This window comes from Leuciscus leuciscus (assembly GCF_965113295.1).
Source record: "Leuciscus leuciscus genome assembly, chromosome: 24".
Lineage (NCBI taxonomy): Eukaryota > Metazoa > Chordata > Actinopteri > Cypriniformes > Leuciscidae > Leuciscus > Leuciscus leuciscus.
Window position 1 is genome coordinate 14,107,190 of NC_138723.1, and position 22,106 is coordinate 14,129,295.

At 41.0% G+C, this 22,106-nt stretch overlaps 1 protein-coding gene across 1 annotated transcript in view; it reads right to left on the reverse strand.

Annotated features, from left to right (window-relative positions):
• Positions 1-1,990: 1,990 nt before the first annotated feature.
• Positions 1,991-22,106, reverse strand: part of pcdh1a (protocadherin 1a) — a 76,291-nt gene continuing 56,175 nt past the window's right edge. The window contains exon 5 of the mRNA XM_082158178.1: positions 1,991-5,938. Coding sequence (XP_082014304.1) covers positions 5,565-5,938 — 374 coding nt within the window. The 3' untranslated portion in view covers positions 1,991-5,564. The remainder of the gene's footprint in view (positions 5,939-22,106) is intronic.

A 22,106-nucleotide genomic window follows, 5' to 3' on the forward strand; every position in this document is an offset into this window, starting at 1 on the left:
TGTGAACGAGTGCGAGAAGGACAAGTAGTTATTCAGAAAGTGATTTTCCACTTGAACATACAGGAGAAGCCTCCTGAGGCCTAAGCAACTGTGGAAAGGGGGCGTTTAGGCCCAATGAATGGGTGAGGAGGAGGCACTACTATGAGGTGTGGCGTACGGTCGCTGTGTTTGTCAGGGCTGATGGATGACTCTAGGCTGTTTCGGGATCATAGATGATTGGAAGATTGAATCCAGGTGGGACGTAATCGGGTGTTAAATGAGACAAAGAGACGTTTTATTGACACAATTGTGCAACAAAGGAGTATAGTAGCCTACCTTGCGCAGACAAAAACGGTCGTGCATGTGTGATGATGCTGTTTTGATGTGCACTGTTGCATGTGCCCACGGTTCCCAAACATTTCCACTGTGCTTATTGACTTAGCACATAAACCTTTTTAATGATGATGCTGTTTAAATTGCGCCATTGATTTTAATGCGCCAATTACATCTATAGTGTATCAGAGTCGATATGTAGGACAGCAGTACAAATAGCTGAATATGAGAGGGCTTTAGTCCAGCAATTTTCTATGAGTCTTAAGTGCCTGCGATCTGTGAAACGCCTCACTTTCCTGAAAAAAATCTGCAATCAATACTGTGGAGAAAACCTTTTTAAGGCTCGCAGCTACATGTGTTTTCTGCTGAATGAAAAAATAATCAAGTTTTTTAAGCGCCTGCAGGAAAAACACGACGCCTTTAGCATCATTATGGAAAAGGCCGTGAATCCGCGCGCCATAGATCTACGCGCCTGCTTATTTTGGCACGATTGTAAGTATCTTTTCGTTTAGAGGCGCGAATGTGTCGTGTGATAGGAGGGGACGGCGGGAGGCGGCGGGTTGAGATACGGCATTATTTGACAGTGTTTAATTGGAGAGTACATTTGAGAAGCAGCCGTCCCCGCCGCTGGCTTTGCTTCTAATTGCCAGCAGCACTGCGCTTAACGAAGCGAGCGAAAACGAGCGTGGGTGAGGGAGAGAGCGGGGAACAGAAAGAGAGAGGGGCCAGGTTTCCACGGCAACAGCAGATCAACAGTAGGCAGTAGCCGAGGGGGTAGTTTCATCTTGAAGAAAGACCCTCTCTACTTAGACTCCCTCTTCAACAGGAAACAAATGCCCCAGCCTCACGTAAACAAAACACCAGCGAAACGGCTCCTTTTAAAGCTCAGCCTGCAGAGAGCGAGGCGAAGCGAAAAAACCTATCCATTAGAAGGAGATTAATGAAAAAAACTCAGTGGGTGCTCCCTTCGCAGCCTCGGTTAAATAAGCCGCTACGAGGATCCCTGTCTGCGAAATGTGCTTCTATGTGGTCAAGAACCACTATCATCCCTGATCTCAATTATTATTCATGCAGCTTTGCTCGTTTCATCCGCCGTCCTCGGGAACGTGTACACTGTAGGTGATGTCAACAAGAAGCTGAAGAACACCAGCAATCTGATTCATTAATCCTGACTGTTGAGTATCTGGTATTAAATGCTAATCCTTCGCCTTGGTGTAGTTCTCCTGAAGACCATTAGAGGGCAGTTTGGCCTTCTAAACTATCCTGATCTTACGCTTGCTTGACAGTGTAACGTGTTTTCCCACAGTTGTCTCTTTACTCACAAATACTTGCTCTTGAGTATTTACCTCACTTTCCATCTTGTACGTTTGATATTCTTTTTAATTTGTTTATGACTCTCGCTTTTTCCCAGCGTTTGTTCGCTGGCTCACATCCATTTATTTTTATCTGTGAAAGCTATCATTTCAGAGATGCGCGAATTACGTCGTGGCATATCTATAAAGACAGTGCACCAAATGAAAGCCGGATTGATTTATTGTCTTTCATCTCAGCGTTATCATCTTTATGGCTTCGTCTTTATTGTGCTGTCGAGTACTGGGAGGTCTTGGGTAACGGTTTAACTCCTTGTAGAGGAGAGAATTAGGTTTCAGAGACTGAGAAAATTCAGGGTCTTGAGTTTTTTTGATCATTAATATTGATGGACAGCTTTTTGTGAAGTGAGAGCTTCACATTACTAGATCTCACATTCGCTATTCTGTTCTATTAAGTTCCTGTCAGTCTGGCGGAACTGTAACCTTTTCCTCTTTCTCTGTTTACACAGGCGAAGAGACCCAGAGAGAAAAAAAAAAAAAGAGTCTTATATCTTTGTCAGATCAATTTGCTTTATTAATGAAAAAGCTTTATGGAGAGATCACAGTCCCTAGATTCATTCTTAAACAATGACTCACCAAGCAAATGTATTTCTTTGTTTTTTTTCTTCACTCATTTTATTACAAACTTTGCAAGGACTTATTACAAGGGGTTTGTTTTCAACATGCGGAAACGGAACAAAACGAAACACATGGGAATCAAACAAACAAGTCGGATCGGACAACCCACTGTTCACAATAAACATAAAATCTGATAAAGCCCTCGGTGACAGGAGCCAGTGAATGACTACGGTGCAGGCATACGACGGCCACATTCACACTGACTCGGCAAAAAAGATCGATCCATCCAAGGCATGATGTGCACATCTCAATAAACACTTTACGATTTTTATATGCCATCGGCTTTTGTTGTAAGATTTAAAAAGCTTCACTTGCATGTACATAAAACTGTACAAAAACAGATCATCACAAGCATTTTTATTCCTATATAAATATAACCAACAGTTAAGGATAACAAGTTTTGAACTCTCCTGCAAAAGACATACTTTCAAGGCAGCTGTCTTCAGTTTGGGGTGAATGGTGAAGATGAGTTTTGTGCAGTGAACGTCGCTTTTGTTCTCTTTTGAATCGGCACTAACATTTCAGCAAGAACAGTAAACGGTTTCTACCAATTATCTTTGGAATTCATGCTCAACTCGTCGCCTGCTTGACACCACACACGGGGGGATGTGGAGAGCTATGTACAGAACGCTTTCTAAGAGATGTTTACCACAAACACCAGTTTTCGTTATTCTATGAAGAAAAGTCTCGCTCTAAGGACGAAGAAAAGACTCCCTCGTTCGATACGGTCGTCTCGTCACATCCAGACATCTAACAGCAAAGAGCACAAATCTAAACACCAGATTAAAAAACAACCACGAGAAGTGGACATTCCTCCGTCCGTCCTCCGGCATTTTGGCCGGAAGGATTCTAGGAGACTAGCCTTAGAATTACTAGGAATAAAAAAAAGCCAGAGGAGTCGAAACCTGCAATTCAGACTATCTGACTCAGGCTGGCATCGGAGTGGAGGAAGGTCAAAGCCTGCTTCACTCAGAGTTTGAATAGATGAAAGCCTTTAAGTGGTGGTAGAGTTTTGTGGTCATCTCTATCTTTTAGCCGTGTTAAGTCCAGGTCAGCGATCTCACACGTTCGCCTGGGCAGAGCGTGGTTTGCAGTGGAGAGGAGGGAAAGCGAAGCTGGGCTAATTACGCTATATCATGACTCTCGTTGGATTTTTTTTTCCTCCCCTATCAGAGTCACTAAATGGCTTCGAAAACAGCATAATGTGCTTTCTTTCCTTAGGGCGGGATAATCATTCGCCTTATTTAATCATGGCTACGTCCAGTAATTTCCATACGTTTCAGCCTTAATTATTCGGCGAGATGTGCTGAAGGCATTCGCGATGAGGTAAGTGCAGTGAAAAAATGCGACTCGCTTAAACAATTGAAGCGTTTGGACTGGGATCTTTTCCGTGATCTGTGCTTCCTTTGGGGGGGGGCTGGAGTATTCGCATATGCCAACTGCACTACACTCATTACTCACCCCAATTAAGGAAATGCCCATTGCAGTACACCTCTTCAACCCTCCCGGCAGACACACGCGCTCGCCCGAGCACCGGGATCTGGGCAGGGACAGTGCTGCAGCAGGTGAGGAAAAAGTAGCGATGTCGAGGCGATGCACTGTGATGCAGTAGTAATGATAATGTCCATCAGATAGATGGTCCTTGAGCACAATAGATAGTCATTGTCAAAATGGTCCCCCAGAGATTCTCTCAAACATGGAGGGAGACACAGCTTTAGAGCAGGTTAGATAGTCAGCACAGTGTCAAAGAAAAAAGAAAAAAAAGCCCCAAAAAGCAACCAACCCGAAGAAATACCCAATTGATGGTGGACAGAACATTTATGTGAAAAAAGACAAAAAAAGAAAAGTGGCTGAAAAGATGGTGATGTGATCGTTTGTAACATTTGTCTTTTTTTTTTTTTTGATCGTGGAAAAAAAACATGCACAATTGACATGCGAAAGACAAGACAGGATTATCAGTCTAATTTGTCCATTGTGATTGTTATATACAACTGTTTTAAGGCATTAATACATTTGTTCATCAAACAAAGTCTAAATAGGACACAAAGGTTTCATTTAAAACGGTAAAAACTATGTAAACCAAGGACTGTGAATATGCAATTTGATGGAGATGAGGCGCGTCTGTGGACTTCACATACCATTGAGTTAACGAAACGATACTGATAATTTGAGGGGAGGCAGGTGGTCTCCTCCTCGCTGAGGCTGTGCTGTGTGAGCCGTAGGCGTCTCCGCGAGTGCCAGGCAGCGTTTGCGCTACACCGTGGGAGTTCAGGGGAGATTCACAGTGCCAAAAAAACACAAGTTCTGCCACATGACACAAAAGTATGCACGCAGATTCTCATCTGTTGAATAGCGTGTTAATGTGCCAGAAGCCACATGTGTTACTTTTCGTGACAGTAGGTCCCCTGACGCACAAACGCACACACCGGCATATGCTAAGGTCTGTCATAGCGAGTTAATCGCTGTTAAACCCACCGCCCTCCCTCGCCAAACGCACACTTACACACAAACTATACACCGGTTTCAGTGTGCACATGGACACACAGCACCGCAGGTGAGGATCTGGGTCCTAGTCGGGCACACCGTCAGGAAATCTTCCAATCCAACTCGTCTAATCACGTTCCCATCTGGCCATTACAAACGTTCAGACCCTCAAAAGCAGCAGTAAACACACACTTCAGGTGTTCAGGCTGATTTAGATGTAACTTTTGACCTTTTTTATTGTATTTTTTTTTTTTACTATTTTTCAACTCAAGCCGGATAGTAATATTCATATATACACCATACAAATGTATTTACAGCGTTTTACATGTATAAAGACTGCTCTCCTCTGAGGACAGGATCAAGTAAAGAGTGTTAGACACTCTATGTGGCTCAAGATCCTTTTACAGCAGTATCTCCTGCCCACTACAGCACTTGGTAATCTAGTAAAAGAACCCATGAACATTCCGTAGGCTAGCGAAGCTAAAAGTCGGTTAGTCACGTAAAAGTATTTATCGGTTGTTTTGAATGGTATGCAAAAAAAACAGTACAAATAGTTACAAAAGAAATAACGTGTTAAAAGTGATAATAAATAGATGGATGAATGAATGAATGAATAAATAAATAATAAAATAAATAAATAAATCTACTCTGATGACAATAGCGTATTTTTCCACTATTCAATTGATATTTTATCCTGTCGCAGATCCGATGTTCTCTTTTTGCAACCGTGTCTCTGTAACTTCTGATGTGTGTCAATCACAGATGGTGGGTGTGGTTATCTCACAGGTATATCTCTCTTTTCGAGGCGTGATTGGAGGGGGGGCTGGTAGGCGGGAACTCTGATGTCACCCTCAGAGGAACCTCCTCTAGTGGGGCGTGGTCACTGGGGGTGTGGTCACTACTGGAGTAGGCACTACGGGAAGGTGGGAGGCGTGGCCTGTTCTCCTCTCCTCCCAACCTCACGCTCCCATTGGCCAGGCGTCCCAGGCTCCCCCTCTCCTGATAAGGCACAAACGTGGACAGTTTAGGGGGGTTGCGTGTCTTGCGGACGGGCGAAGGCTGACCGGGCATCCAACAGGCATCTGAGTGACCAAGCTCGCTGCACTCCTGGCTGCAGTTTCCCGTCATGGCAACGTCAGGCAATGAGCGAATATCTGCAAGAGGAAGGCACACACAAAAAAAGCAGTCTTTAATGATCACAGTAAATTATTTTAAAGAACAACAAATCAAAACTTGTTTTGATACGCTTGAGTTCATCTCTACTGGGTGAGTCACAGAGACACTGCAGTTCACCTAGCGTCAAATGCAAGCAACTAACAGGGAATACACAAAGAGCTGCCAGTGGTTGCTATGCACTGTGGTGTGGTTGCTATGTGAGAGACAGTTGTTGCTATGCACAGTGCTGTTGTTATGTACTGCACACTGGGATTTCTTCAGTGGCTACTGTGGGTCAGATTCGTCTGGGTTGATGTGAATGAAAATGGTTTCTTCAAAGTGTTGGTATGTCGATTGACGGCTGCTACTCTGTGTGAAATTATTTTCATGATATGTCATCACAACTTTTTTCTTTTGTCAAATCAACTTAGATAAATTATGTGGTTCAGATAAAATAATATTTTGAGTTTCTGTTAATTAAACCAATCTCCTTCGTATTACCTAAAAAAAATTATTTCAAAGAACTCAAAATTTGAAGGTATGCCCACATACATAAATGGAAGGGTGAAAGTGTGAAAGTGCAATTAACTTTTCACTGCATTTACGCCCCTTAGACTGCAAACCCCTGATATACATGTCTTGAATATTTATGTACTTATACACATACAGGCACGCCTGCATTCGGTATCCTATTTCAACGCTAAATGAGACCCACCAAGGCCCCTGAAGGAAAATTCAGTGCTAAGGCTTATTGATTGGCAGGTCTGAAATTAGTGAGCCTCTGATTGCTATTCATTTTCCATTCCACTGTTCCCTAATTAATTAAATAGGGCCGAGACCCAGTGACCTCATTCCCAGTGACAGAGCCACACACAGAGCTACATTAACACACACACCCTGTAATCCACCAACCACATGCGCTCTTTCTCAGGAGCCGTTCGCTCTGTGTACATGTTCCTCACCCCTGTGCTTTCACACCAGAGGTTCTCAACCTCACAGTCTTTATTTTATTATTCTGTAATTGTTTCTCTAATATCAGGAGAGTTTAATATTACCGCGACAGGTAGAGATCCATCCGTGTTAGATATAGATTTGTGTCGCTAAAGACCCGAATATGTAATAATGATTGGCGAAACATTCATGCATTTAAGGGATAAAGATAATATTTCAGATTTTTGTTTGTATTTTCAATTTCTTTGGATAAAAATCATTTATTTTTGTTCAATAAATCTACTGTCATTTAGACTGCTTGAAGGAGATCCCATAATAATTTAAAATGGCTTTACACTAGTAACCAAAAATATTACATTTTATTATATGATTAATATAAAAAGATTCATTTTAGAAAAATATTTATTTTTTAATTATCTCTAAGGGGGACAACTAACTTAAAATTGTATTGATCATCTAAATCTAAATATGGAAAATGGAAAAGACAGATCACTATTTATTATAATGCCAATTATTGTGCCTTTCCACTTTCATATTGATATATTTCCACATTCATAGTGAAACACGGATGTGTATGAAAGTGCTGCGTAGAGTTGATCTAGTGGTTTAGAGGTAGCACTATATTTTACAGTCCTGTTCCCCATGTACATAACTGGGTAATAACTAGATCCTAACCCGGAACCTGCCCCTAAACCTAACATTAATGTCACAGTGTCTGGTTTGTGTATTCCTGGTGTCCACTAGAGGTCCTCTTCCCCACGGTGTCATCCACATTATGAACTGCATTCCCCACTATCCTTGTCTGTACCAATCACTGTTCATTGCACTCAGCTGTTCCCCGTCATCATTGTTCCCAGCTGTTCCCTGTTTCATTGTTAGTTCTGTGTACATATATATACCCTGGTTGTTTCAGTGTTTGTCATGGAGTCCTTGTCTATTATCACACCACTTCCGAGTTCTGCCTTGTTGCCTGTTTTGTATTGTTTCGTGTTTTGGATTGCTTCGTGTTTTGGATTGCTTCGTGTTTTGGATTGCTTCTTTGGTTTTGACCCCTGCCTGGACTGGATTTACGATTACGAACTACCCTAATAAATGCACTTGGATCTTACCTGTTTCCCGTGTGTGGATCGTGACAATTAACCCATGTAGTTACCTTATATTAACCAGTACTTTCTTAGGTAAGTATACTGTAAGTACACACAAATGTGCGTACTTAAAAATAAAGTGCAACCAGTTTAGATGAGAATAAAATCAAATGTGCCTTTTTCTCCAATCTGCCTTTAGCACAGTTGTATCCTAAAATTAAGGTCAGTTATTGAATTGCATTACAACACCTCTAAAAAGTGAAAACTAAAACATCAATTGGGAATCAAATTGCATATCTTATTTATTTACAAATATTTATCGTTTATGAAAGCAGAATCCTTGAGAAGCCTCAGAATCGCTAAATTATATATGGTTCCCATCCCTATTCACACATATTTTGGTTGAAAAAATAGGTTGCGGAACGTTGAGAACCTCTGATCTGCACACTCCTGCCTGCCATGTTACCTATCTTGCCACTTTGGATTCATTCTCGCCACAGCTCCAAACTACTTCATCTTCCAGAGACAGAGAAAATAAAGAGAAAAGTAGTGGAGACCCTTAAATGTGCAAGAGATCTACAGATGGCAGCCCTGAGGCAGACGTTGGAGCCCAGGGGACGTACCTCCACTGGCCTTGAACATCTATGCAGCTTTAATGCACTCATTAAAAAGAGCTCTGTAAGGCTCCACAGGCACAACATAACTGACAGTTCTCTCCGCACGAAAACACAGCACTGACCCCACCAAAGAGAGCGTGCCGCACAAACGTAGGCTTCAAAAAAACTCCCAATAAGCAGGAGCCGACATGGTCAATACATCAAAGAGGTCTGGAATGGTGTAAAAGAGGGCGTTTACTGGAGGAGGAAAGAGGCTTTATATCTCACCAAGCGGAATAGATCAACTCGCCCCTCTGGAACAAACACATTAGAGTCCTGCAGTCCTGTTTGTGTGTGTGTGTGTGTGTGAGGGCTGAAGTGTGTGGGAGAAAAAGTGTGTGGTGAACTCGGAGAATAATCAAGTGTGTGTGTTAGAGGCGCAACGTTTGTGTGTGCGCGTGCGAGGGATAGGAAATGCGTAGGATCGTGTGCATGTGTGTTAAATGGCGCTACTGTCTGTAAAGTAAAAGTGTGTGTGCATGTGTTTGTGCAATAGAGATGTGTGTGCTACAGATGGTGTTTGAAAGGTGAGGCGTTGTGTGAAATGTGTGCGTGTGATGTTCTTGTAGGCAGGTGTGAAAACAGTTTTTCTTTCATCTTATTTCTTCCAATTATTATTATTAAAATTGTAGAATAGCCAATCACTTGTTTATAAATGCAGATTTAATTTTCTAATCTTTCTGTAGTTCTGAAAAGTGGAAAAGAAAGCATGAATTTCTCGTAGATGTGAGCATGTTAAAGACGACATGGAATCAAAACTTTCCTAAATGTATCTGTTCTTATCGTGCATGATTGATCAGTACACATCTTTAAAGACATTTCTTTGACTATTTCATCAAAACAGCATAATACTGTAGCTTTATCTTTCTTCAAGTTGGCAGGGAAAAATAACCAATAGTATTATATTTCATGATCCAACCCTGCCCTTCTTGCTTTCATTTGGAAAATGTTAAATTAAAGAAGTATCTTTTATAAAACAAGTTCTGATTGGATGAGCCACATTTGAAGTTAAACGTTCATACAAAACCTACAAATCAGGTAATTAATATGCTACAGTACATTAGGTATTGCACTAATTTTCATCATTCGGAATAAATCCAATCTGATTTCAGATTCTGAAAGTTCTGTTTATGAACCATAAATGCTGCAATCCAATTCACATATTTGTTTACATGTGGATTACATGTATTCCGACATAAAACTTAAAACGGCATGTTTGAAACATCACAATAATGCTTCCGGAGCTACCGTGACTATAATTGTTGTTTTTGCATTAATTACACATCTAAAAAGAAAGCAGACATATTTGTCAGAAGAGGTTTTTGTTGTTGTTGTTGTTGTTGTTGCAAATATGCAGTCTCCTCCAATGACCAAGGCATGAGTGAATAAACATACAGGTTTGTAACCTTGTCTACACCGATTCACTGATATGTAGGCTATCTTAATTTAATATCTTAATAGCCTACTTACAGGACCATATAGCCTACTGTTTTATTTAGGTTTAATGGGCATAGTAATAATAATAATAATAATAAATAAAGACACAATCAGTGAATGGATTTAAAAGGCAGTGGATGGATAAAAATGTTTTCTTGTAGGCCTATATTATTTTTGTTCTTATATATTCTTACTTATGATACAATCAGCAAGTATGTTTACATGTACTTTACAGGTTTTATTCAGCTGGACTAAAGCAATAATTATTATTTTTTTAAATGTCAAATAAATGCTTCAGTCAGACTGAAAATTACAACTCACAGACCTAGATTATGTGATTGAAGCTTGACTTTGGCATTAATTGTGAGATGATGACTGTAGCTCGATTATTATAACTGCCCTTCAAAGTGTACTTACTGTAATGCAAAGCTTCAACTAGTTCAATTGTTACTGCTTATATAGCTTACTGAAATGACATTCATAAATGTCATTTCACATCTTAAAGTGGTGTGTGTTTTGATGTTTACTGTGGTTGGCATTGCGTATGGGGTTTGGACCACACTTTGGTATTCTCTCTATGCAACAAAAGCTTAAAACCATCCAGGTTTACAGCCTTAATCACAGCACACAACCTGGAAGAGACCAAAGGAAAAGCAGAAAAAAGGAAAGATGAAAGAGCACAAAAATGGTAAACTGCGCGCTACAGGCGCTTCGCCGTGACCACCTTAACATGCAAAACTTGCCCGTCCTTTCATATTAAGACGTATGTAAGGGTGGGTTTGCAGTGTTCTTGCATCAGGGAACCAGTGGGATGACTGGTCCCGTGGATCTGTGGCAGGTTTCCTCTCTGTCTGATCTCCAGCCGAGGGGTAGTGGGGAGGGGAAACGGGCATGTTGCTCTTCCTGAGATTTCACAGAACACCTCCTGTTTGATCCAGCATGCACACTTTCTAACGTACCCTCAGCCTTTTGCCCTCTCTCTGTCTCTCTGATCCTCTTTTTTTTCCCAGTGCTTTTGCCCAATGACTCTACCTTGCTTTTCTCCTTTTATTCTCCCACCCCTTCCCTTTCTCTTTTACTTTCTCTCCAATCTGCCACATTTTTCTCTCCTTTCGTTACCCTCCCTCCATCCTCTACCTGCTGCTTCTGAGTGCGCCGCTGTGCTCTAATCAGCTGGAAATTACAGTCCAGTTCACGGAAAAGCAGGGCAGATGAAAAGAATCTGCCTGACTCCCAGATTGTCCACGGTTTTAATCAAATGTGCAAAATTCTCAGGTAATTATAAGAATCTATTATCAGAAATCAGGTGCCCTGCGGTTAACCACGAAAGAAACAATGATGTCTGTATTTCTGTAATAATTTGTGGCAGCCGTCTTCTTGCCGAGGGAAAATGACACAGCTTGGTTTTGCCTGACATGCTGAGGTTATTATCAGACACAGAAGCTCCTCTAACAAGCTGGCACTGCTGAGTATATCATGTTCCTCTCTGGAGCAACCAGGAAAGACAAAAGAAAATGAGAGAAATCAGCCGAGAAAATAACACAAAATAAGACAGATCTTTCACGTAATGGCAAAGGCATTCCAGGAAGGATCCGTATTTAAGAAGCAATGATGGCAAATTTTCAGGTGCTGAAACCTTATGGATGTCTTTTATCCCAGTTTTGTTTCAGTGACAAGGACATTTCTGTTTCTCCATGACGGTTTAGGTCATTTCTCAGTTACACAACTCTTCGTATTTAGAGCGAGAGGGGCTTTTGAGGGCACAGCAAGTTGCATTTCAACCAACTGATCATGTCTACCCACCCTTCAATCTCTACCGCCTCAGCGTGGGGCTTTTGTTAAGCTAATCTCGGCCTCTAAATTTTTCACTCCAGAAAGTGCAAAAAAAGATTTCAAGGAAGATTTGATTCATTATTGAACACAGCACTACTCTATTTTTGTACTTGTAAGAAAAGTGTGTTGATTGCAGCTCGGAGCGTTCGGGTTCCAGTTGTATTCGGTCTCTGTTTTCCTCCTCTAGTGTTCGGTGTGCCGTGACAAACCTTTCCGTTTGAGAATGAATAGAATGGATGAGAAGATTCTTTTAGAAGATCCTTTAAAGAGAAAAGAAAGAGAGAGAGGTTGGGAAGTGGTGCGGCCATTTTGATGAACTGATTAGCAACTCGCTTCTGCCAGGTCCTCCTGGTGGGCAGCAATTTTTGGGCTAGGGATCATTTTCCTCTTGGCGCCGGAGCGGCGCTGCTTGGCTGTAGCATGTCCTGGGTTTTATTATGGTGATTGCTGGCATTTGTATGGTCGTATCTGGCTTTGATGCAACCCACTTTGGCACTATCAGTTTGCTGTTGGATTATGGGGTAACAATTAAAGTCTGGCTTTCTGATGTGTGACTGTATAATCACAAAGCATTAGAGCATGGAGCGAATGGGCATTGGTGTGTATGGCCACATCAGTAAGTGCGAGGGGAAGCGAGCGTGTTTTTTTTTTCTGCGGATTTACGACATATGTTTGACTGCAAGGACCGTGTTGCCTTCGGCTTGCTGGTGAAGATGGAGAGCGGCCGCAGTGGACTTGCTCCTCTCAGCACTGCTGAAAATAAGGAAGTACATGTCAGAGCCACACAGCTCCGCTCCCTCTAGTGCCATCCATCATGGCAGGCCAGTTCAGTAGTTAGAGAGCGCTTCGCTGGCTCTCTGTATGTATGTGTGTGTGTGTGTGAGATGGAGGTATGAGCCCCAGGGCCTTTTTTGCCTGTATGAGCAGCCCAACTGGGGTGGAAGAGGATTTGGCCGCAAGCCAGCAGTCTCTCAAAAGTGCCCTTTGCTCTACCTGCTCTAAGAGAGCTTTTCTGGGCAAGGCATTGCGGTGCAGAGGTGCGGCATGGGTTTCGATGGCGCCTAACCCCTTCTTGATCATCTAATGCAGTGCTTCTCAAACCTGTCCTGGGGACACCATTGCACATTTTGGATGTCTCTCCCATCAGACACACCCAATTCAAGTCTTGCAGTCTACTAATGGGCCCTATTTTAACGATCTAAGCGCCTGGTCTAAAGCGGCGCACTTAGGGCGTGTCCGAATCCACTTTTGCTAGTTTAACGACGGGAAAAATGGTCTAAAAGGGTTGTCCCTATTCTCTTAATGAGTAATGGGTGTGTTTTGGGTGTAACGTGCAATAAACCCATCAAAGTCTCATCTCCCATTCCCTTTAAAAGCCAGTTGCGCTCGCGCCATGGTGGATTCGCTATTTACATGGCGGAATTTGCAAGCGGAAAGACTGAATGCGTTTCCAGAGAGGAAATGGATCTGCTCGTGCGCGAGGTTAAATCGCGCAAGCAGACCATCTGCGGGACAAGCCGGATTCCAATATATCTTTATGTACACAATAATAATCTTTTACATTGTAATCCTTTTATTTTTAATATTTGGCATGTTTGTGTGGTGCTGCGCGTCCCTGTGTGTGTAACAAGCAGAGTGTACGCGCGTTGTGCACCCGCCTATAGGCGCATATTACTAATGCGCCCTTTAAATAACAACATAAATATTGCGCCATTGACTTTAGGCCAGGTTTTTGTTGGTCAATGGCGCAGTCTATTTCAGTTTCCTCAAAGTAGTGACGCGCCAACAATGCGCCTGAACACACCTCGTTTTCAGACCAGCACACCCATGGGCGCACAAATGGGCGGAAATGCATTTGCTATTTAAACAACGTGGCGCAGGACGTGAAAATAAGAAATGCATTGGGCTTAATCTAGCAAAACACACTTGTGTCGCGCCTGGCGCCACATTGCACCGGGTGTAGGATAGGGCCCAATGAGCTGATGAGCTGAATCAGATGTGTTAGATGAGGGAGACATGTAAAATGTGCAGTGGTGGGGAGTCACCAGGACAAGTTTGAGAAGCACAGATCTAATGGACCATTTTCACATTTCACTGGGTTCTCAAAAGAAGAAATCGTCATAGTTGGGTAAACTTCCATGGTGGTGAACGGAAGCTACTGCAAATATAATTCTTGAGTTCCCATTTACTGAAATAGCAAAAGAGAACATTTATGATGGCGTTTCTCTGACTTTACAAAACAGGTAAAAAATATTGAGAGATTGATTGCATTGGTCAGAAGAGAAAAATACATAAAATTTCGCACAGCAGCATTAACCATTTTTTCTGTAATTTAAAAGGATAATTCACCCAAAAATGACTGTAATCACATCACTCACCCTAATGTCATTCCAAACCCATAGGACTTTAGTTAATCTTATAAACACAAATCAAGATATTTTAAATGAAACATTTCTGTCCCTCCTTCAGGTAACCAAAACTTCCAAAGATCCAAAAAGGTCATAAAGGTGTCGTTAAACAAATCCATATGAATTGAGAGGTTTAATCAAAGTCTTGTGAATAGATACAATCACTTTATTTGATGAAAAGATTTCATTTTTATGTGTGTGTGTGTGTTTTGGTTACTTGGACTTTTTAAATGGAGAGATCAAAACTCCTCAGGCTTCATTAAAACATATCTTAATTTGAATCTAGAAGATTAACATAAGTGTAAATGATGACAAATTTTCATTTTTGGGTGAACTATCCCTTTAAAGCCAGGGTAACACAGCACAATTGTAGTGTTATAAATGAAGATTATTTTATTTTAAAATTGCTAGGGGTAATTGCATAATCACAGCCTGTGAAAAGGGTCCATTGGTTTTGGACTTTGGACTAACCCACTAACAGCGACTGCGGAGCTCAGATATGTTGTTCTTTCCTCTTTGTTTCGAGCTAATCCTCTTTCACCTCATCACATCCCATCGGCCAGTGTCCTGCAACGTCAGTCTCTACAACTGTGCATATACAAAAACTGTTGAGTATTTTATGAGCTTTCTTAAAATTATCCCCCGCGTCTCTATAATGTCTAACAGTTCCCCTCACTCTTCTATATTGTCAACTTCCCCAACTTTGCGTGTTATTTATTGGGTTATGCTGTGCTATGTGTATTGTAATGTTCTCCATCTGTCAGATCATCAAAGGTGTTTATTGTGTGAGCAATCCACATGGCAGTATAATAAGTTTCACTTCTGATTAGCATACAGGCACACACACACTCACAAGAATACATCCTAATGTTCCCAGAGAGCACGCTCAAATCGACCGCCCACAAAAAGAATATTGAATCTATTGAAACTCGCAAAAAACTAAAAAAAAAAACTATTGAAGCACCAACATTTCAGCTTTACTGATGTTTATAAATTAACTCATATCTCACACCCATTAAATAAATCATAACGGAATGATATATTATTGAACTTTCACGCTGGATTAAACAACTTCTGGCTGGGCCACATGAGCAGATCAAGATGAAATTTGGATCAGAGATGAATTATATGTAGCATAAAGATGAGGAATCTTGCCGCAGTGAAAGTGTGCTTTGTAACACCATAGTTCGATATACAACATCCAGCCAGGCCTGTCAGTCCACATGATGTAACTTAAGGGAAAAATTGGGCGTTATTTGCAGGAAAATGAGCGAGGAGCAGGCGAGAGGTTTGAAAGGGCTTATTTGTGCTTTATTGTAATGTGACATGATGAGGGTATAATCAGTTTCATTGAGGCGCAAAACGAAGGCTGATGTTGACGTTCCGTGAAGGCGATAATCATCTAATTTTTATCTATGATCAGCTCACATTGCCGAGACCCCATCAAGCCCTGAACCCACCGCTGTACTTTGAATGATCCACTTTGTCCTAATGACAGATGTTATCTGCACCACTTGGGCCAATCGCCTCGTAGTCATTATAGACAATCCTGGGTAAACGTCGCAGCGATGTGTAAAGGGAGGGCTGAGTCAAAAACGGACGCTTGGAGAGGAGGAATAGAGAAGATGCACCTGAATATATAACGCACATCAGATTGGACCACAGATGCTCACTGTTTATTTTAGAAAATAAACAGCTAAATAAAATTGAAATAAATTACTTTGTTGAAGTCATTCATATCTACATCTTGGAGTATTCCTTTTATTCCGTTACGAGCTGAAACAAAGTTGTATTGAGCTGGAAGATGCCCTTTGGTTTGGTTTTTAATGCGTTGAGCTTTCAGAATAAAAGCTTTAGAAGAGGAAAACTGATTAAATAAAGCAAACATTTCTTTATTTTTTAAAATGAAAAACATGTTGAAAAGTTAGTCTTCAAACAATTCCACCTACATGTACAATAAACTAATAAAAAAACTAAAAGAAAACAGCAGTGAATACAAGCATTTCTTACCAAGCAATGGTAAGAAAATGTGCATATCTGCAACAGACTTTTCAGTCCTATAAATACCTATTCATAATCTACTGCAGATATGCATGTTTAGATGAGTGTCTTATCAAGTGTATTCATGACTTTCTGTTTAGCTATTTTATTCAATTTGATCTATGGCTTTCTTTTGAATGTAAGAAATGTAAGTTCTTGTTCCATGGAGTATGCAGTGATTAAAATAAAATATCATATTGGCACCTCATGCCAACTGGTTACCAACTGCTGGTCTAGAACCAACACAGAGCATGAACCATTTATGAACATGTTCATTTGCATTGTGCAGAGATGAGTTCCAAGTTAAGCTGAATTAATATACTATAATGGCATGCTCATTATAACAGAAAATCATTTAGACTTTTCTGTTAAAAGATAATATAAAATTATTACTATGAATAATAATTAACAAAACTACAGATACAGCCACAGTTACATGACATTGGTGTGATAGAATAACTAACCAATTTTCTGTGTAAAGTTCAAATCCAATCTTTTAACTAATGTCATGACCACACAAGGCTGGAAAACCCTGCGCTTTCCCATAAAGGCCCGTTCACACCAAGGATAACTATAACAATATAACTCTAACTGTTACATTTGAATCACTGCTCTAATTCTATGAGAATAATGAAGTCCACACCACAGCTATAACGATAATGACACAGAGAAACAATATCAGTGGAATCATTTTCAGAACGATTTTTTTTTTTCAGCTGATGAATGATAAAAAACATTCAATCAGAATCCATCACATTTTAAAGACTTTGAGCATTTAAAGTGGCAGATGTGCGTTTTCATTATAGTAATCTTTATAGTTACAACCTTTAGTGTAGGATACTATAAAATTACTTTACACAAAGAAAAATTCTTATATAAAAATAACTAGATCTGCCTAGAACAGCAGTCTCAATTGTTAAAATTGTTAAAATGTGTTTTAAACATGGTCTGCACATTTTTGCGTTTAATCACATCACAGCCTCATTCACTTTTCCTTAAAAAAAAGTGATGAGTTGAAACTATTTTTTTAACCAGAACACTCCTTTAACCCTTAAATGCAAGAATGTTTCGAAAATCCGCGACCCGGATCTATATCTAACACGGATGGATCCGTATTCGCAATCTCAAACATATTCTCAAAACTATCATTTTCAACATCTTCAAAATCAATATTTTGTTTGCTGACAGCTTCTTCACCAGATCCACCATCAAGTGACAGTGACACTAATATTTGATCGTGTTCAGTTCTTGCTCTGCAATAAATCGCTGGACCATTTCAAGTTTTGCTGATGATGCTTCCTATTCTTTTGTTTTCTGCCTGCGGTAACTATGAGTGAAACGTCACTTCATCATTGTGTATCAGACATTGCCACCTTGTGGAAAAAAGGTGAATTGCACGTATTCAGTCATCAAAGATTCAATTATTGTTGTGCAGGAAAAAAAAAACATACTTACACTTTTACACACCTCAGGTCGTTAGCGACCCTATACAATTTGTAAAAAAAAAAAAAAAAAAAAAGGGAAAACTGGCATTCTTTTATAATTGTATATATTTTTTCTTGTTATATTGTTTATTTGAGTAATACTGAGAAGGTTGATGTCTAACTTTAAAAAAAATTATGAGGAGGAGGGTAGTGAATGACGTCCCGGGTCACTAAATACCCGAGATATGCGTTTAAGTATTAAACTGTGCGTGACCCACTCTCTCGATCTTTCTGCAGCCTGTTTGCATTCATCCAAAACTCTGCAACATAGATACATCTGATCCCTGGTTGGATATTTTTTTCCTGCCACAGCACTGTAACTGTAAACGGCGTGGTACAGAACAATAAAGAGGGTAGAATTGAATGATAGCACAATGAGCACAATAGCTGTGCTGGAACCTACTGGCATTAAGGCCAGCGAGCCACTGACAGCTCACCTCTGGAGGGTAAACAGAACCAGGACACATTGTTTCACCCCTCCCCCCTCCACCTGAAACAACCACCAGAAAAAAAAAAGAAAGAAATACTGTCCGAAAAATCCAGAGCATCACATGCGCCTCTCTCGTGGGGAAGGTTGAGCATAGAGCAGAGAGCAGAGAGGCTGGCTCGGGCCTCTGCAATCAATTCTACTAACAGGCAGGGACTCTGACAAGGCCCAACGCCATCTGTCTGAACAGAGCCGTGCCCCGCGTCGTCACGCCACGCTGGCACCCGGGCAACAGCCCAAGCTGGCACCCACAAGACAAACAAGCCCCCTCAGACTAACACTCTGTTCTTCAGTCTGTCCCTCTCACTTCCTCTCTTTCAACACACACATTGTCACATACAGAACAAACAAAGACATGTCATCTTTGGTACACCCAACAAACTAGCGAACGATCACACATAAACACAAATCACTCACAAAACAAGACCGACCGCCACAGCGGCGCGAGATCTGAATGCGTCGTGCGATTGAACGTGCGAAAAATGAGCTCGGGACACAATGAAAAATGATTTCATTAAAATCCAGCGCTTGAAACTAAGAGAGAAGCTGTCAGCGGAGTTCAAAAGACATGTTACATTATTAGGACTTCATAAGGCACTGAAACATCACAGGAACAAAGAAGAAAGAAAAAAAAAAAATCACACAGCATTGCTAAAGTTCCTCATCATTATGCAAATGCCATTTTATTCCATTTTATCTCTGTCTCTTTTTCCACTCTGGCCATATGTGCTGTGGCTCATGTTGGGGCTTCAAACGGAGGCTCAGCCAGGCCACATGCAAATACCCCCATCTGGGGATCAAACAACCCAACCTGATCGTTCGACACGCTGTGGGCCCTGAGATCTGGTCAAACGTCACCGTTGACCTGTGTAAAACTCCCAGCGAGCTCTCGGGGAGGAAACCTGTGCACTTTACTCTCCCTTTGGGACCGTACACTTGGCGAGTGAGTGCTTGTCTTAAAGAGTACAAAAGCAATCTAACACAAGTAGGACCCAATATCAGTGCCTTAGAGACCCACCGTTCTGACAATCGTGTCTAATGAGCCTTTAAAAGCGTTTCTGAGAGTCAAATTATTCCAGACGCACGCAAGACTGGATTGTCGTTAGAAAACTGCGATGTTCGATACAAAAAAAAAAACATGCTTGATAGTTCCTTCATAAATCAAAATTAGCAGCCCTAATCAGAGTCAAACAACCACTTATCAGGAAGGAATGATTCATCAGCATCAATCCCTCCTCTTTTTCCTTCTCTCTCGAGTGGAGGAAGTGAATTGGAAGCTGCAATAAAGAGAAAATCAGCATTCGCGAGCATGTCATTGTTCGCTGGCTGTCACTCAGATTGCCTACATAAATGAGTTCTGTACACCTGGCTCGTCCAATCAAACGAGTCCAATTAAGAGAGAAGATTAAAACTCTGAACCTGTTATGGAAGACGTCCTCACCGCTAGCGCTGCCAGTCTCGAAAAATCAAAATCAAGCCTTTCAGAACTGGGTGCGCCTGTACGCATTAGTCCAGAAATCAGTATTTTGGGTGGCCTCTATGTTGCCATACTAATAATACAGAATAGCATCTAGAGTAAAGCACAAGCTGTTATAGTACACTGAAATTGTGTTGTCGCCACTGTGGTTTCTATACAGGCGAGTTCATTTGTAATGAATTTACTGTAACTCAAGCAGATGGGGCCACATACGAACACACTAACAGCTGAAAACAACCACTGATGAGATCTGCAAGGAAAAAGTGTCCCGTCGGATTCTGTAGACTTTTGATTTCATGTTCATTTTTCATCATAATGCTAATATGATACTAATAAGCATTAGCCAGCACTTTAACTAATGATGCTCATCAATTCTAATAATGTCCACGATGATGACAGATTTATTGAAAGATTGCATTCAATACAACTAAAAAGGCTGACAATCATTCAGTCCAAGGGAAGTGACGACTTTTTCCTGTTTATTAACTATGGAGTCTTAAATGATTTGTAATTAACATTAATCTAATTATTATACAGCACTGTATCATTCATCTGCCTACATATGGTGATACAGCAATGCAAATTACTCATCGCTACATAAATATGTATGGCTGCTTGGGCAAATGTTCATTTAACAAAATCAATGCTTTTCTACAGAGTTGGTTAATGGGAAGTCTTTAGCCAGGCTCTGAAGCAGGGCACAGCAAAAAAAAAAAGTAAAAATACATTTGCACCAAATATTTCTTAGTGTACTTCACCTCAAGTGACTCTTTAAAATGTTCAAAACAGTTGCTGTGATCAATTGCAAATGTATGCAAACATATCCCTTACCATCTGCCTTCTGTAACTCCTCTGGTTCTACTTGCACCGTCCACAACGAGCGGGATTCGAACCGGTGTTTCCGGCATGGGAGGCAGGCATGCTAAAAAGAACCCTAAAGACTCTAGCCTCAGTTGCTAGTGTGCCTCTTGAGGCCAAGGGAGTGAGGTTTACTCACACAGCTCTTACTAGCTGGCCTCCGTTACACTCACCTCCCTAACCTCACTCCCATCCGGGTCACGGCACCAATTTAACCCCTCAGGTTCTACTTGCACTGTCCGCTCCGAGCAGGATTTGAGGCGTTGTTTCCGGTTTGGGAGGCAGGAGCGCTAATAAGGACGCTAAAGACCGCAGGCTCTAGCGTCAGTCTCTAGTGTGCCTCTTGAGGCCAGGGAAGTTTACTCGCACAACACTTACTAGCTGGCCTCCGTTACACCCCCCCCCCCTCACTAACTCACTAACATCCTGGTCACAGCATTAGGTGTTTCCGCCATGGAAGACATGAGCGTTAAAAAGTAGTTTTGTAAATAATGCATAATGTATGGTAACACTTTTTTTTACAGTGTCCTTGTTACATATTTTAAATGTACTTACCATAATAGATACAACAGTATATTATGCATAATTATATGCCACTTACTAACCCTAAACAAAATCCTAAAAACCTAACCATAAGTACACATTGCTAATTAATATTATTCAGTACTTGAATGTATAATTACACTGTAACAAGGACACCTTAAAATAAAGTGTAAGCTAATCTATTTTAAGCCTCATTTAAATAGCAATGAGTTGTGTTTACATAGAAAAAGAAGTATGTTTCTTTATTTAAATACAGTGCCGTGCTAGTTTAGCGCCTAGTTAAACTGGTTAGCGGGTGGTTAAAGGGATAGTTCACCCAAAATGATGTTGTGTTTGGCTGAAAGAAGAAAGTCATATACACCTAGGATGGCTTGAGGGTGAGTAAATGATGGGCGAACGAACCCTTTAATGCAGGTTTTTGCACTTAAATAGTGTGCACCAAAGTTTTTTTTTGTTTTTTTTTGTGGATTTGCACCACAGTACTTTAATATAAGGAAGATCAGGGAAACATAGTACAGAACAAAAAGCAAGTGCAACCTAAAAACCAGAGCTAATGTTAACGCCAAAATGAGAACTATAGAAATCAATAGTAAAAGATCATGTTACATGAAAATCAAATTGTGTATCACAGATCTCAGGAAGCCCGTCTGAGCCTTCTCTCTAAGGAGAAAAGCCTTGAGCAAAAGAGAGAGCCAGATTGAAAGAGAAGAGAGACAAAAACGAGATCCAACAAGGGGAAGACAGAGAGCGATAGAGAGACAGAAAAAGATACACAGACTCAGCGAGACAGGTAGACAGACAGAAAAAGGGAGGGGGAGGGGGAGAAAGAGAGAACAAAACAGAAAACATTTTCCTTAAACTAAATCACTGAATCCCAGAATTTAAGACCATCACCCCTTCTCTCCCCC